Here is a 17,820-nt window from a genome sequence, read left to right as displayed (position 1 = left end):
TTGGGGAGGGACGTAACACACCAAGCGGATTTGTCGTTTTGCCACACTGTTATAGGTGCTACTTTAATGCACAATTATAGACAGACTCCCACAAGTATTCTCTGACTTGTATGCTCTGTATGGAAAACCCGTTTGTACATGCAATGCAACCGAATGACTCAATCCCCCATAACCACCCACCATTGCTCTCCCTTACAGGGACCCACGGTCCTGCGTGTCCCAGTTCTTAGTAGTCAGCCTATAGCAATATGCAGAGCGTTATTGCCTTCTTTGTTGTATTGCCTCAAGTCTAGCAGTCGGTAGAGCAATGGTGGCTCCCTCTGTGTGGCGTGTCCACCTTCCAATAGTAAGGAGAGCACTGCTGTCTCACTTGGTGTGGTGTATCCAACACTTCAGCGGTAGGTAGATCAGGTGGCTCCCTTGGGGATGGTGGATGCAGAACTCAAAATTCTTGATGTTTCCCTACACATGAAATTTGATGAGGCCCTTGCAGCTATTGATGTCCTCGTTCTTGGCACTCCGTAGAGTCGACACCACTCACCCAGCTCTTGAAGTGGTCTCTCCGCACTCCAACAATTGATAAATCCCTCCTCGTGGCCCTAGGTGTGGCATAAAGGACAAGTTGCCTGTGTTCTCTGCTGCTGCCCAGACCCATCTTTCTATACCACACAATGTGAAGATGGCTGTGTGGGGTAAAAAAAAAACAAGGCACAGTGGAATAGTATCGGTAACGCTCTATTTTTGCAACTCCCGACTCTACGGGACCTCTGGCAAAAAATAATGCCATGCTGCAGCATGTACAAAACTCTTTGTACATGCTGCACCAAGCAGGATTGGCTTCCGGTTTCCACGTGACTATAATATAAGGTCACATTCATTAACTCAAAATACCTGCCACAAATGAACCACAATACCTTGCTGAGCTTGTCAAGGAGCATAAACCGTCATGCAAATTCTGGTCATCCTTGCAGTGGCTTTAGGGTAGCCGTTGAACAAAGAAGGTCATTGAATTGCGTGCATTCTGAAGCGCTTCCACGGCCATCTGGAACGCGCTTCCTTCCGATATAAGAAATTCACTGGAACTATACACTTTGAATCTTCTAGATGGAAAACTAATTTCTTTAGAACTGCATTGTGTTTAGTTTGTGGTTCTTAAATTAGGATGGTTGGCTACATACAGTACAAAAGATGTTCAACATATATACATTCTGGCCAGATCTATATTATAATTTTTATTTAGACTGGAGGAATGCAATGAGATAATACGTTTTTTTTAATAGATGCCAAGGATGGGCGCATCAGCAAGTGACAACAAACAATACATATACACAATCGAAGTGCAAAACAGAGAAAATTGCAAGCAATTCACTAAGTACAAATGCATTTTTTGTTCATTCAAAATATAAGTCCGATTCATCAAGATTGGGCAAGGCAGGAAAAACAACTAACCAATCCCAGAACACACCAGGACAACACATCAGCAGATGTCCCTCAATGAAATGGCACATTAGCATTGAACAATCGATATACTACACAGGTAATGAACAAAGTTACGAATGACATTTGCAAATGCGGCTGTTCGATATTCAGCACTCATATTCCTGCTTTAGATCTTTAGCTGCAGACTCAAGTCAGGCGTCAATAGTTGGTGCAATGAACGAATAAAAATTATTTCAGTGTCAGAAAACTCCCTCCCCCTAGAAATTCACAGAGAAAGTGCACGGTCCTTCATTTCATCACAACGGCGAAGGTTAAATTGCACCTGTGAATCACTGTCTCCAAGCGGTTATTCCACGCACCAGTGTTGACATACCAGAGAAGGTGGCAGAACTTTAGTAAGACAGATTAATTTACATGGCCAAAACACGCGAATCAATTGTGAACCACAATCATTTCAAATGGTTAAACCATACAACCCTTAAGGTAATGACCCCTTTTCTAGTACCGACGAGTGACACCTGGGCTGGGCTCAAATGTACGTATGTATGTATGTATCTTGAACTGAATTCTCATCGTACATAGCCAACCGTGATATTCGGAGTTGCTGGGTACAGACTACAAACTAAACACTGAAAGCACTTATAAATAAATAACTTTTCAATCTAGATGATTTGAAAGTGCATATCTCCAACGGCTTCCTAATATCAGATGGAAGAGTATTGCATATGGCCGCAATAGCGCATCTGAAAGAGTGATGCAAAAAACAAGCAGCTGCAGGCCACGGTGCATCCCCTGCTGCCACAGGAGGCATTTGATTGATCTCCCCTCATAATGCGATCATTTTGCTAGTTATGCGAAAAAAATTGGGATAAATTAAAATTGCTCGTTAGAGCGAATTCTCATAAAAAAAACGCTCGTTAAGCAAGAAACGTCTGTAACTCTTGCAACCAGCGTCACGTGGCTGCTTGAGGTGACTGGACAGCCTCACGATGAAATGACATGAGAGGGTCATGTGATGGCAACACTTTATTCGAAAGTGCTCTCCTAGGTCGCTTTTGATATATTTTGCAAGGCCAGTGAGAGGTGACGTCACATCTGTGATGTCGCCCGCATGCGGAAGCGTTACACAGTGTGCCTGCTGACGTCACCCCCCCTACCCTCGGCGAAGGCCGTGTATTAATCCAAGACAAGAATCGACACGAATCTAAGTCTCGGGCGAAGCCGGGTAGTAAAGCTAGTTACCAATGTCCCACGCGTGACGTCACTTAACACGAGCCCCCCGTCCCCCCCCCCTTATGAATAATCAGCTGAACAATTTTTCTATTGAATATATCAGATTTACTGCAATACACCCGTCCTTGGACGGGCAAACAAGCTAGCATCTCATAGCCACCGTCGCGTTCTGGAACAGTGACCAAGAGAAATAAGCCCACACGCCACAAATACTACCACTGTTCAATCCCCGTGTCGCTTCCATTGATCCAGCACTGAATACATATTAACACGAATATCTCAGACGTTGTATATTGGTTTAGCCTCGATTTACTCTTCAAAAACCACTATCGTCATTCATAAATGTAACATTTACTTGTAATATCTCATTTAACGCATCTATTGGGGCATATAATACTGTAATTACAATAAATGCATAAAATATTTATTTTTCTGTCTGAAGCAACAATTAAAATGTTCTCTACCAATCAATGCATCAATCTCAATGCCAAATCCGAGGCTCCACATCAGCCATTGTTTTAACCATAAACTCTGAAAATGTAATAAACATTCAATTGAACAAACTACCCGAATGGCCTTATTTTTTGTTTACCATCCATAACGTATTAATCACCTTCTGATGACTGTATATGCCTTAATTCTCCTCCGATTGACCCAAAACAGCGAAGTTATTCAAGCTCGTGAACGTAATTCAACAAAGGCGGCCATTGGGTGGGATCTCGACCGCCATTTTGTTTTGATACACTTTGGGGGCCAAAAAACGCGGCCCGGCCAATTCCTCAAAAATAAACACCGAAAGTTCACATCTCGTCCCTGCAACAGTTGCCAAGAGTCACCACATCAGCCCAAACGCCACGCAACATCCCGCTGCTCAATCCTCCCATAGACCGAATAGAGCAAAGGGGTGTTTTGTGGAAGTACAGTAGTGTTCAAATTATATTATTGGGTATTTCGGTAAAGTCACGTAGATAGGTGACTTTACAGAAATACCCTAGAATATGAATTGCTGCAGTGACGAAAGCTTTAAGTCAAGATTTAGTGTTTAAATTATTTTGTACCCTTCATAGTCGAGACCCCGCTAGCTGAAATTGCACCAGCTGCACATTAAAATGATCAGAATCAACTTTAACATCACCGTTAATTATTCATCTATTCAGTATCCTTTATGCCCTGCAAAATGTGTCCATTTGTTTTTTTGATATCGGAATGCCTCCCTTGCATTATTGCCAGAAAGGGTAAAAGCCGACTATTAATGCCGAAAAGAATATCCATCATCATTACTCAATTAAATAAACAATCAGCATTGATTTTTATCGAATAATTATGATTTGGCGACATCAACATGAATATTAATGATTTAACTTTGGACCGTTCGGGGAAGTCAAACCTCTGAACACGAATCCGCGCGTCGTATCTGGGCGTGGCCTGTACACGTGCACGTGTGGCTCAGGAGCCAATCCCCGAGTCGCCGTTTTGCGTCACGTGACGTGGCACGCGCCCGAGCTTGGAAATTACACAACGAGAACGCAACGGCAGCAAGATGCAGGACAAGACAAATACTACTGGGCACCGATGGACTGAAACAAAAACCCCAGCTTTGTTCGGTTTAACATTCAGGTCAAATAATAAAGTCTGTTTTGGGGGTTAAATACCATGAATATAAATGTCGTTAACCCACCACCAGCCGACACAATAAATAAACGGGGTTGTCACCTAAACGAAACATTAAGTTTCTACTTCAACACTCACTGGTGTTGTAAATGTTGTGGATTCAGAGAAAATAGGACTGCGTGTCTTTGTTGTGTGAATATACTTTACGTGTGCACATTTGAAAATATATGACAGTACTGTATATATGCGTTAGTGTGACCATGTGTATGTTTTAAATATTGAGGTGCACTATAAAAAAAACGTTGCCACTGGAGAGACACAGGCGGTCGGGAGTGTTGGCCACAAACTCCCTTACTTGCCCCAACAGTATGTTAAGGCTATACGGGGGAGCTTTGTCTTATTAATGTACAAAGCTCAAGCGAATATATATTTGTATGTATATATGTCTGTGCATGCTCTATGTGTTCGTGTGTATGTCAGAATTCATCTGAAGTTTGCATATTATCTACCATGGTCGCATGGATTTTTTTCTCCGTGTCTTATGTTTTTTGTCCTCCACATTTAGCATCAACATCACGACATTTATAGTATTTACCTGCTATACATTTCCACACAATGACATCAGCCACTTCGTTGTGCTTTCATTTGTGATGGCCAGGTTGCTTCTGAAAAATATCAATATTAGCAGTGGACCTTACCTGATAAATGTTTTTGTTTAGTTTTAGTTTATTATCGAGGCAAATGCGACATTTAGCGATATCATGTGGAAATGTACTGAAACTCAAGTAAAAAAAACCAAAATATTTAGAGATGCTTTAATGACTCCTATATTTTGACAGGAATTATACAGGGTGGTTGCTTTTGGCGATTGCCAGCGCTACACTGGAGCTATTGAGGCTAGGCCTTGTCCTGGCTGGGACAAATCCAAGCCAGCCCCTGGTTGCTGCCTTTAAAAGCCGGGATTCAAACCCCAGGCTCGTCACTCCGAAGTGAAGCTTCATCAGCCTCAACTCAAGCCCTTCTTTCTTGTCGACAGCGAAAGCAGAAAACCCTAAAAGCAAAATGGCCGCCGCTATGCAAGCTCTCGTCGTCCTGGCCCTCCTTCACCTCGCCACTGCGTCACGTAAGTTGGATAGAATCTCTGTGTGTGCATCTTTGTCTATCTGAGGATCTCTGTGAGTGCGAGTCTGCGTCTGACTTTGTGTCAATGGATGTCTGCAAGTCTGTGTGGTGGCGTGGATTTTTATCCAGGTTCTCTAATTTTCCCCTCCACATTTCCACATCAGCCACTTTGTTCAGCTATCATTTGTGACCAGGTCGCTTCTGAAAAAGAGCGACATGGCTCAGTCGGCCTTATCTGGTAAAATAAAAAAGATTAAGTCTGTGCATCTATTTGTGTGTCCGTGTGCACGTGTCTATGACTGTCTTCATATTTTTGTATCTGTGGTGCTGGCCATCCACCCGCTTGTGTGCCGTTACTTGCCTAAATAATTGCTACTCGTGAACGACACTTGCCCCATCAGTTTGTTAAGGCTATAGGGGGAATCCTTGTGGGAGCATTGTGGTGTAGTGTTTAGCGCACTGTGCAATAAACCGGTGACCTGAGTTCGATTTCCGCTCGCAACGAATCACGGTGGCGAATATTTGAAATTGTCCTGGGCCTTTCTTTGACTCAGCATTAAAAATAAGTGTATGGGTCAGTGTATGAACATCACCAGTGGGTAGACAAAGGCGGCTGGCCGTTATGCCTTCTAACAGCACTTGCCCCAACATGCTATGAGGGCTATGAAGGGGATTGCTTTTTTCTCTGTGTAAATTTGTGTTGCGTGCGTTTCTCTGCCTTGCCACAGCTGTCATTGGCAAGCAGACAGTGAGCACTTTATCTACGGGATTCCTGGGCCACCCTGTAGGTGAGTGAGGTTCATTACAACTCAGCGCCACTACACTCACTCACTGAATCACAATGTGAAACGGTCTAAACAGTGCTGTTGCCAGTGCATTGTAAAAATGTGAATGAATGAAGTGCCCAATTAGTGCGGTTATGCTGGCTCGAACCTCCAATTAACACGGTTGGCTATGAAGGGTGCGAAAGATGTTCGACATAGTGACAGAGTCATATCATATATTATATTGCTCTAAGGCGATTTTAGATATCGTGTTGCATGGTCTAAAATCTAGATAGACAGGTGGGCGACGGGGCATGATGAGAAAGCCCAAATAAGTGACCTCCAATAAAATCTGTAACTTGCAAAAAATGGCGACATGTTAAAAAAACACACACAAAACCCATATAAAGGAGGAACCCTTCAAATAAATGAAAGTATAGGCCAGCTGACAGCATAGTTCAGCAGGCGGCAGAATCTTAATGCTTCAACTGTGGCCACAGGCCAACACGCACACTCATATTCTCACGCGTACATAGTCGCTCACATCCTAACACTCACTCACATTTTCATGCATCCACTCACACATGCTCACAAACACTCACACATTCTTATATGCACTTAAAACTAATTTGTGTACGCATTTTAATTTTGTTTTTTTACTGTGTCTCCCTACCTCCCGATGTCTCTTCGTTAACCCGTGGACAACTTATAGTGGATAAGTCGTTGGCCCATCTCACTCACATCAGTCTCACGAATAACCCTGTTCTATATACATATATATGCAACACATAATAGAGCCTGAACCCACATTCTCCATTCTATTCCCTCTCGCTATTACAGGAGGCCTGGGCTATGGAGGCCTGGGCTATGGAGGTCTGGGCTATGGTGGTCTGGGCTATGGTGGTCTCGGCTATCACGGAGCGGCCCTTGGAGGTGCCTACACGCACCATGCAGGTAAGATATAACCCCCCCCCCCCCCCATTATGCCAAACTCAACCTCATACCAAAAGAGTTGTGGTCAATTTAGCATTGGACATTCCACACTCCTATGGCAAGGGGTGAGTTGATCCACACGACAAACCACTGTTGATCTTCCCTACTAAGTATACTTGTTTTAGCCATCAACCATGATTTTAACTCTCAACATGAATTCTTGCAGTCACGAAAGTTTTAAGTCAAAACACAACACACGAACATATGTTGAACTTCCTTCGCATCGTACCTAGCCAATTGTGCTAATCGGAGGTGTGGAGGAAGGACAACTTAACACGAGATGCAGTTCGCAAGAAATTAGTTTTCCATCTAGATGATCTAAACGTACCACAGCTCCAGTGGCTTCCTAATATCGGAAGAGCATTGCAGATGGCCGCAGAAGCGTATCTGAGAGAGCCACGCGATGATGCGGTGACGGTCTTTTTTCGATGGCCAGCCAAAAGTCGCTGCGAGTGTGTGTACGTTGGAACATCTATCACACCTTACGTTGCAAACCGTGCTAATTCGGACGTGCTGGGCGAGGTTAAATGTTTAACCACCATTTAACTCTCCCTCCCTCCTGTGTGTGTGTTGTTTGCAGCCCTCGGCGGACTCGGCTACCCCCTAGGCATTGGTGCCGGTGTGGTGAACAGCAAAATCGGTGAGGGTTTCTCTTTCCCGCCGGCAAATTCCCGGCGCAAAAATGTTCCTTCGTTTATACAGCTCAGCTACGGATTGTTGTTTAGTGCGTGTTTTGAGGACTGCGCTGGTTGACTCTGTTGGAGGCGTAATTTCATCTCAACAAAGTCCGCTGTGGTCAATATTATATTGTAACACGCGCGTGCATCTCCGTTAACCTTTGTACTGTGATGTGTGCTGTGTATGTAGCTGCCCCGTTGGCGCCTTTTGTTGGTGCCATCTAGGTCGTCACCGGTAAGTGAAGGTCGCAGAGACACCATAGGCTCACGCAGAGACCCGTACACTAAGACAGAGACCCATTGCCCTACCCAAAAACCCATAATATCAAGAGACCCAGAACTGTTCTCAGATATCCATACACTTACAGAAACCCACAAACTTATACAGAGATCTTCAATCTTGCCAAAATAATTGCCAAAACCTCCCCAACCAATTAGAATCTTCCCAAACAGAGTATTGAAGCTCCTGGGTGGATTGGTGGCACAGCAGTTAAAACTGTGGAGATGCACATTTTTTGATACAGTGGAGGGACACGTGGATTAGAGAACACATGAAGGTTATTGTTCCCCCCAACGACAAAAATAGATGGCCAACGCTCACAACAATGAGCGAAACAACCAGATGGATGATACAACGTGGTAAATTAACACAGTAAGAAGCACATCTACAAGTCACCTCAGTCAGTCAGTGCATAGCAGCTCGGTTTGTATCCATGACGTGCCAGCAGAAAGTTCCTCCCACACATCACCTGACGCCCTCAACGTGCACCTAGCCTGGCAAAAGCACCATTGTGACGTCACTATCACTTAATGGATTCTTAGAGACACAGGTTTGTTCCGATCATCGTTTGGGCCTAACCCACAAATGGATAATTTATAACGCTGGCTGTGAAGGCCGACTACATTTGTTGAGTGCATCTTAATGATCTGTGATGTGTGTGCGTCCGTGCCCAGCCCTGCATCCCCGTCTGCAGTCACTTAAAATAGAAGTGGTGCCTGCGGAAGCGACTCGAGACTCCGGTGAAGAAGTGAATTGACGAACGTTATGGACAGCTGCCGCCACCGACCACCCACAAAAAGGGGCATAGGTTCACCACCTACTCCCCTCCCATACCTCCCCATCCATACCCATTGACCCACCCATCCTACCCAAGCCCTTGACTCTTACACAAATTGTTATCATCTGTGCAATGTCCATCTTATGTTCCGAATTCAAATAAAAATATTTACTCACTGCACTTATGCGTGTTATTGCGACGTAAACAAATGACCGTGTGTGTGTGTGTAAACGCGTGTGTGCAGTACATTGTCACACGTCCAACTCTCACTTGACCCAATAGTTAACCAAAGAAACCAAAGTAGGGAAATGGTACACGGTCATAAAGCGTACATTTCTCTCTAGATTACCTTCTATTCTATTTACGTATTAAAGAGATTAACCTGCCAGACACCTGGTCACCGAGAGTATTAAGCGCAGTGAAGCTGTCACGGCTTGCATTACACGCACAGCCTGCACAGATTCAGCATAGCCGCACAGCACATTCACTTCACAATAATCCTATGAAACGAAAAACCAGAGAACCCGGAAAAAAACCATGGGGAGAAAATGCTAATTTCAATTATACAGGAGTCAGGGTCAGGATCGAACCCACAGCATCCTGTATATCAGGAAAGGTAGTTAACATCTCATTACTGCAGGGAGATCCTGGGAGACCAGCTCTGAGGTTTGAGGCTGGCAGTCTGTAACTTCAGGTTGGCAGTCGATAAACATGCTTACCCGACCCTACTGGACATCTGTGAAAAAGAGCTTCATAGCTGATCGCATTCCTCCAATCTTAACAAACATTTTGATTCTATTGATATTCCAAATATATTGCTACAGAAGGATACTGCATCTAAACTGGAGCCAAAGAGTGACCAACGTAGAAGAAAAAGGATGCATATAGAAAAAGATGACCTGATGATGCAGGCAGAGACGAGAAGGAAACTGCCACTATTTGGACACAGGTAGGTTGGACAATATAACAATTTGGAATAGTTTCAGGGTTCATGCGAAGCGTGATTTTTTGGGGAGGGACGTAACACACCAAGCGGATTTGTCGTTTTGCCACACTGTTATAGGTGCTACTTTAATGCACAATTATAGACAGACTCCCACAAGTATTCTCTGACTTGTATGCTCTGTATGGAAAACCCGTTTGTACATGCAATGCAACCGAATGACTCAATCCCCCATAACCACCCACCATTGCTCTCGCTTACAGGGACCCACGGTCCTGCGTGTCCCAGTTCTTAGTAGTCAGCCTATAGCAATATGCAGAGCGTTATTGCCTTCTTTGTTGTATTGCCTCAAGTCTAGCAGTCGGTAGAGCAATGGTGGCTCCCTCTGTGTGGCGTGTCCACCTTCCAATAGTAAGGAGAGCACTGCTGTCTCACTTGGTGTGGTGTATCCAACACTTCAGCGGTAGGTAGATCAGGTGGCTCCCTTGGGGATGGTGGATGCAGAACTCAAAATTCTTGATGTTTCCCTACACATGAAATTTGATGAGGCCCTTGCAGCTATTGATGTCCTCGTTCTTGGCACTCCGTAGAGTCGACACCACTCACCCAGCTCTTGAAGTGGTCTCTCCGCACTCCAACAATTGATAAATCCCTCCTCGTGGCCCTAGGTGTGGCATAAAGGACAAGTTGCCTGTGTTCTCTGCTGCTGCCCAGACCCATCTTTCTATACCACACAATGTGAAGATGGCTGTGTGGGGAAAAAAAAAAACAAGGCACAGTGGAATAGTATCGGTAACGCTCTATTTTTGCAACTCCCGACTCTACGGGACCTCTGGCAAAAAATAATGCCATGCTGCAGCATGTACAAAACTCTTTGTACATGCTGCACCAAGCAGGATTGGCTTCCGGTTTCCACGTGACTATAATATAAGGTCACATTCATTAACTCAAAATACCTGCCACAAATGAACCACAATACCTTGCTGAGCTTGTCAAGGAGCATGAACCGTCATGCAAATTCTGGTCATCCTTGCAGTGGCTTTAGGGTAGCCGTTGAACAAAGAAGGTCATTGAATTGCGTGCATTCTGAAGCGCTTCCACGGCCATCTGGAACGCGCTTCCTTCCGATATAAGAAATTCACTGGAACTATACACTTTGAATCTTCTAGATGGAAAACTAATTTCTTTAGAACTGCATTGTGTTTAGTTTGTGGTTCTTAAATTAGGATGGTTGGCTACATACAGTACAAAAGATGTTCAACATATATACATTCTGGCCAGATCTATATTATAATTTTTATTTAGACTGGAGGAATGCAATGAGATAATACGTTTTTTTTAATAGATGCCAAGGATGGGCGCATCAGCAAGTGACAACAAACAATACATATACACAATCGAAGTGCAAAACAGAGAAAATTGCAAGCAATTCACTAAGTACAAATGCATTTTTTGTTCATTCAAAATATAAGTCCGATTCATCAAGATTGGGCAAGGCAGGAAAAACAACTAACCAATCCCAGAACACACCAGGACAACACATCAGCAGATGTCCCTCAATGAAATGGCACATTAGCATTGAACAATCGATATACTACACAGGTAATGAACAAAGTTACGAATGACATTTGCAAATGCGGCTGTTCGATATTCAGCACTCATATTCCTGCTTTAGATCTTTAGCTGCAGACTCAAGTCAGGCGTCAATAGTTGGTGCAATGAACGAATAAAAATTATTTCAGTGTCAGAAAACTCCCTCCCCCTAGAAATTCACAGAGAAAGTGCACGGTCCTTCATTTCATCACAACGGCGAAGGTTAAATTGCACCTGTGAATCACTGTCTCCAAGCGGTTATTCCACGCACCAGTGTTGACATACCAGAGAAGGTGGCAGAACTTTAGTAAGACAGATTAATTTACATGGCCAAAACACGCGAATCAATTGTGAACCACAATCATTTCAAATGGTTAAACCATACAACCCTTAAGGTAATGACCCCTTTTCTAGTACCGACGAGTGACACCTGGGCTGGGCTCAAATGTACGTATGTATGTATCTTGAACTGAATTCTCATCGTACATAGCCAACCGTGATATTCGGAGTTGCTGGGTACAGACTACAAACTAAACACTGAAAGCACTTATAAATAAATAACTTTTCAATCTAGATGATTTGAAAGTGCATATCTCCAACGGCTTCCTAATATCGGATGGAAGAGCATTGCATATGGCCGCAATAGCGCATCTGAAAGAGTGATGCAAAAAACAAGCAGCTGCAGGCCACGGTGCATCCCCTGCTGCCACAGGAGGCATTTGATTGATCTCCCCTCATAATGCGATCATTTTGCTAGTTATGCGAAAAAAATTGGGATAAATTAAAATTGCTCGTTAGAGCGAATTCTCATAAAAAAAAAAACGCTCGTTAAGCAAGAAACGTCTGTAACTCTTGCAACCAGCGTCACGTGGCTGCTTGAGGTGACTGGACAGCCTCACGATGAAATGACATGAGGGGGTCATGTGATGGCAACACTTTATTCGAAAGTGCTCTCCTAGGTCGCTTTTGATATATTTTGCAAGGCCAGTGAGAGGTGACGTCACATCTGTGATGTCGCCCGCATGCGGAAGCGTTACACAGTGTGCCTGCTGACGTCAACCCCCCTACCCTCGGCGAAGGCCGTGTATTAATCCAAGACAAGAATCGACAAGAATCTAAGTCTCGGGCGAAGCCGGGTAGTAAAGCTAGTTACCAATGTCCCATGCGTGACGTCACTTAACACGAGCCCCCCCTCCCCCCGCTTATGAATAATCAGCTGAACAATTTTTCTATTGAATATATCAGATTTACTGCAATACACCCGTCCTTGGACGGGCAAACAAGCTAGCATCTCATAGCCACCGTCGCGTTCTCGAACAGTGACCAAGAGAAATAAGCCCACACGCCTCAAATACTACCACTGTTCAATCCCCGTGTCGCTTCCATTGATCCAGCACTGAATACATATTAACACGAATATCTCAGACATTGTATATTGGTTTAGCCTCGATTTACTCTTCAAAAACCACTATCGTCATTCATAAATGTAACATTTACTTGTAATATCTCATTTAACGCATCTATTGGGGCATATAATACTGTAATTACATTAAATGCATACAATATTTCTTTTTCTGTCTGAAGCAACAATTAAAATGTTCTCTACCAATCAATGCATAAATCTCAATGCCAAATCAGAGGCTCCACATCAGCCATTGTTTTAACCATAAACTCTGAAAATGTAATAAACATTCAATTGAACAAACTACCCGTATGGCCTTATTTTTGGTTTACCATCCATAACGTATTAATCACCTTCTGATGACTGTATATGCCTTAATTCTCCTCCGATTGCTCCAAAACAGCGAAGTTATTCAAGCTCGTGAACGTAATTCAACAAAGGCGGCCATTGGGTGGGATCTCGACCGCCATTTTGTTTTGATAAACTTTGGGGGCCAAAAAACGCGGCCCGGCCAATTCCTCAAAAATAAACACTGAAAGTTCACATCTCGTTCCTGCAACAGTTGCCAAGAGTCACCACATCAGCCCAAACGCCACGCAACATCCCGCTGCTCAATCCTCCCATAGACCGAATAGAGCAAAGGGGTGCTTTGTGGAAGTACAGTACAGTGTTCAAATTATATTCTTGGTTCTTTCGGTAAAGTCACGTAGATAGGTGACTTTACAGAAATACCCTAGAATATGAATTGCTGCAGTGATGAAAGCTTTAAGTCAAGATTTAGTGTTCAAATTATTTTGCACCCTTCATAGTCGAGACCCCGCTAGCTGAAATTGCACCAGCTGCACATCAAAATGATCAGAATCAACTTCAACATCACCGTTAATTATTCATCTATTCAGTATCCTTTATGCCCTGCAAAATGTGTCCATTTGTTTTTATTTATATCGGAATGCCTCCCTTGCATTGTCAGAAAGGATAAAAGCCGACTATTAATGCCGAAAAGAATATCCATTATCATTACTCAATTAAATCAACAATCAGCATTGATTTTTACAGAATAATTCTCATTTGGCGACATCAAAATGAATATCAATGATTTAACTTTGGACAGTTCGAGGAAGGCTGAACACGAATCCGCGCGTGGTGCCTGGGCGTGGCCTGTACACGTGCACGCGTAGCTCAGGAGCCAATCCCCGAGTCGCCGTTTTGCGTCACGCGATGGAGCACGCGCCCAACCATGTAAATCACACACCGAGAACGCAACGGCAGCAAGATGCAGAACAAGACGAATACTACTGGGCACCGATGGACTGAAACAAAAACCCCAGCTTTGTTCGGTTTAACATTCAGGTCAAATAATAAAGTCTGTTTTGGGGGTTAAATCCCATGAATATAAATGTCGTTAACCCACCACCAGCCGACACAATACATAAACGGGGTTGTCACCTAAACGAAACATTAAGTTTCTACTTCAACACTCACTGTTGTTGTAAATGTTGTGGATTCAGAGAAAATAGGACTGCGTGTCTTTGTTGTGTGAATATACTTTACGTGTGCACATTTGAAAATATATGACAGTACTGTATATATGCGTTAGTGTGACCATGTGTATGTTTTAAATATTGAGGTGCACTATAAAAAAAACGTGGCCACTGGAGAGACACAGGCGGTCGGGAGTGTTGGCCAGAAACTCACTTACTTGCCCCAACAGTATGTTAAGGCTATACGGGGGAGCTTTGTCTTATTAATGTACAAAGCTCATGCGAATATATATATATTTGCATGTATATATGTCTGTGCATGCTCTATGTGTCCGTGTGTATGTCAGAATTAATCTGAATCGGTGTATGTATGTGGCAAGATGTTAACTACCTCGCCTGTTACACAGGAAATCGTCCGTTCGATCTCGATCCTGTATATTTGGAGTTTGCACACTCTAAACATGCGTTTAGAGTGTTTGGCTGCTGCAGTGTTAAGCCACTTCATTAGCCAATCATTTGTGGGCAGGTCACTTCTGAAAAAGTGCTACCCCGCTCAGTGGGTCTGAGCGAAGGCCAAGTCAGGTTGTGAGTTGAATCATTAAAAGCAACCCCCCCCCCCTATTAAAACTAGTGCAAAAAAATGATTAACATCATTGAAATGAATTAGATTATTATATAAAAGAGTAGAAAATATGCTAATACAAGCCGATAACAGTGGCATGCTTGCCTCTGCAGCCGTCTGGAACACTTCCGATACTAGGAAACAACTGGGAGCTATGCGCTTTTAAATCGCGATTGAAAACTCATTTCTTGAGAACTGCTGTTCGTGTTTAGTTTGTTGTCCTTGCTTAGCACCTCGAATTAGCACGGTTGCATCGTTTCGCAAAGACTTCATCACTTTATGAATACCGCTCCCTGATTTGCGTCACCTCAATCCCATACTTGCGTCGTCGACAGCATCGTTCATCCTTTCTCATTATCCGTCGCCTCTCAGCCTTCGCCTCCACCACCATACCCTGTAAACTGCTTCGATGGACGTTGTTTCCATAATCGGAAAGCATCCCCCACGTATACTAGGGTATTGATGTTTTATAATGTCTATACTTTACAATGGTTGGATGGAACTATGGCATTAAGCAGCCTACCAAGGCAACGGAATACCTAGGTCGGGGTTTTAAAGCAGCCACGCACGGTTGGCGAGATGTTAACTACCTCGCCTGGTATACAGGCAGTTAAAGGTTCGATCCTGACCATTACCCCTGTATAATTGAAGTTTGCATATTCTCCACCGTGGTCGCATGGATTTTTTCTCTGGGTCTTCTGTTTTTTGTCCTCCACATTTAGCATCAACATCACGACATTTATAGTATTTACCTGCTATACATTTCCACACAATGACATCAGCCACTTCGTTGTGCTTTCATTTGTGATAGCCAGGTTGCTTCTGAAAAAAATCCATATTAGCAGTGAACCTTACCTGGTAAAACATTTGTTTAGTTTTAGTTTATTAACGAGGCAAATGCGACATTTACCGGTGTCGTGTGGAAATGTACTGAAACTCAAGTAAAAAAAACAAAACCCAAAAATATTTTGAGATGCTTCAATGCCTTCTATATTTTGACAGGAATTAGACAGGGTGGTTGTTTTTGGCGTTTGCCAGCACTACACTGGAGTTATTGAGGCTAGGCCTTATCCTGGCTGGGACAAATCCAAGCCAGCCCCTGGTTGCTGCCTTTAAAAGCCGGGACTCAAACCCCAGGCTCGTCACTCCGAAGTGAAGCTTCATCAGCCTCAACTCAAGCCCTTCTTTCTTGTCGTCGACAGCGAAAGCAGAAAACCCTAAAAGCAAAATGGCCGCCGCTATGCAAGCTCTCGTCGTCCTGGCCCTCCTTCACATCGCCACTGCGTCACGTACGTTGGATAGAATCTCTGTGTGCGCATCTTTGTCTATCTGAGGATCTCTGTGAGTGCGAGTCTGTGTCTGACTTTGTGTCAATGGATGTCTCTGTGCGAGTCTGTGTGGTGGCGTGGATTTTTATCCAGGTTCTCTAATTTTCCCCTCCACATTTCCACATCAGCCACTTTGTTCAGCTATCATTTGTGACCAGGTCGCTTCTGAAAAAGAGCGACATGGCTCAGTCGGCCTTACCTGGTAAAATAAAAAAAGATTAAGTCTGTGCATCTATTTGTGTGTCCGTGTGCACGTGTCTATGACTGTCTTTATATTTTTGTATCTGAGGTGCTGGCCATCCACCCGCTTGTGTGCCGTTACTTGCCTAAATAATTGCTACTCGTGAACGACACTTGCCCCAACAGTTTGTTAAGGCTATAGGGGGAATTTTTGTGGGGGCAATGTGGTGTAGTGTTTAGCGCACTGTGCTATAAACCGGTGACCTGAGTTCGATTCCCGCTCGCAACGAATAACGGTGGCGAATATTTGAAACTGTCCTGGGCCTTTCTTTGACTCAGCATTAAAAATAAGTGTATGGGTCAGTGTATGAACATCACCAGTGGGTAGACAAAGGCGGCTGGCCGTTATGCCTTCTAACAGCACTTGCCCCAACATGCTATGAAGGCTATGAAGGGGATTGTTTTTTTTCTCTGTGTAAATTTGTGTTGCGTGCGTGTCTCTGGCTTGCCACAGCTGTCATTGGCAAGCAGACAGTGAGCACTGTGGGTGAGTGAGGTTCATTACAACTCAGCGCCACTACACTCACTCACTGAATCACAATGCGAAACGGTCTAAACAGTGCTGTTGCCAGTGCATTGTAAAAATGTGAATGAATGAAGTGCCCAATTAGTGCGGTTATGCTGGCTCGAACCTCCGATTAACACGGTTGGCTATGAAGGGTGCAAAAGATGTTGAACATAGTGACAGAGTCATATCATATATTATATTGCTCTAAGGCGATTTTAGATATCGTGTTGCATGGTCTAAAATCTAAATAGACAGGTGGGCGACGGGGCATGATGAGAAAGCCCAAATAAGTGACCTCCAATAAAAAAAAATCCGTAACTTGCAAAAAATGGCGACATGTTAAAAAAACACACACACAACCCATATAAAGGAGGAACCCTTCAAATAAATGAAAGTATAGGCCAGCAGACAGCATAGTTCAGCAGGCGGCAGAATCTTAATGCTTCAAATGTGGCCACAGGCCAACACGCACACTCATATTCTCACGCGTACATAGTCGCTCACATCCTAACACTCACTCACATTTTCATGCACCCACTCACACATGCTCACAAACACTCACACATTCTTATATGCACTTAAAACTAATTTGTGTACGCATTTTAATTTTTTTTTACTGTGTCTCCCTACCTCCCGATGTCTCTTCGTTAACCCGTGGACAACTTATAGTGGGTAAGTCGTTGGTCCATCTCACTCACATCAGTCTCACGAATAACCCTGTTCTATATACATCTATATGCAACACATAATAGAGCCTGAACCCACATTCTCCATTCTATTCCCTCTCGTTATTACAGGAGGCCTG

At 43.7% G+C, this 17,820-nt stretch overlaps 1 protein-coding gene across 1 annotated transcript; it reads left to right on the top strand.

Moving 5' to 3' along the window:
• The first annotated feature begins 5,295 nt into the window (after positions 1 to 5,295).
• Positions 5,296 to 9,015, top strand: LOC144952749 (lamprin 1.8-10-like). The gene is made up of 6 exons (XM_078883239.1): positions 5,296 to 5,407; positions 6,135 to 6,194; positions 7,011 to 7,124; positions 7,744 to 7,803; positions 8,031 to 8,075; positions 8,795 to 9,015. The coding sequence occupies exons 1-5, from the start codon at positions 5,347 to 5,349 to the stop codon at positions 8,063 to 8,065; spliced, it is 330 nt and encodes a 109-aa protein (XP_078739365.1). The 5' UTR covers positions 5,296 to 5,346; the 3' UTR covers positions 8,066 to 8,075; positions 8,795 to 9,015.
• The last annotated feature ends 8,805 nt before the right edge of the window (positions 9,016 to 17,820 follow it).

This window comes from Lampetra fluviatilis, chromosome 69, assembly GCF_964198595.1.
Source record: "Lampetra fluviatilis chromosome 69, kcLamFluv1.1, whole genome shotgun sequence".
In the NCBI taxonomy this organism is placed as follows: Eukaryota; Metazoa; Chordata; class Hyperoartia; order Petromyzontiformes; family Petromyzontidae; genus Lampetra; species Lampetra fluviatilis.
The sequence above is the reverse complement of the archived record's forward strand: the minus strand, read 5'-3'. Positions and strand labels throughout refer to the sequence as shown.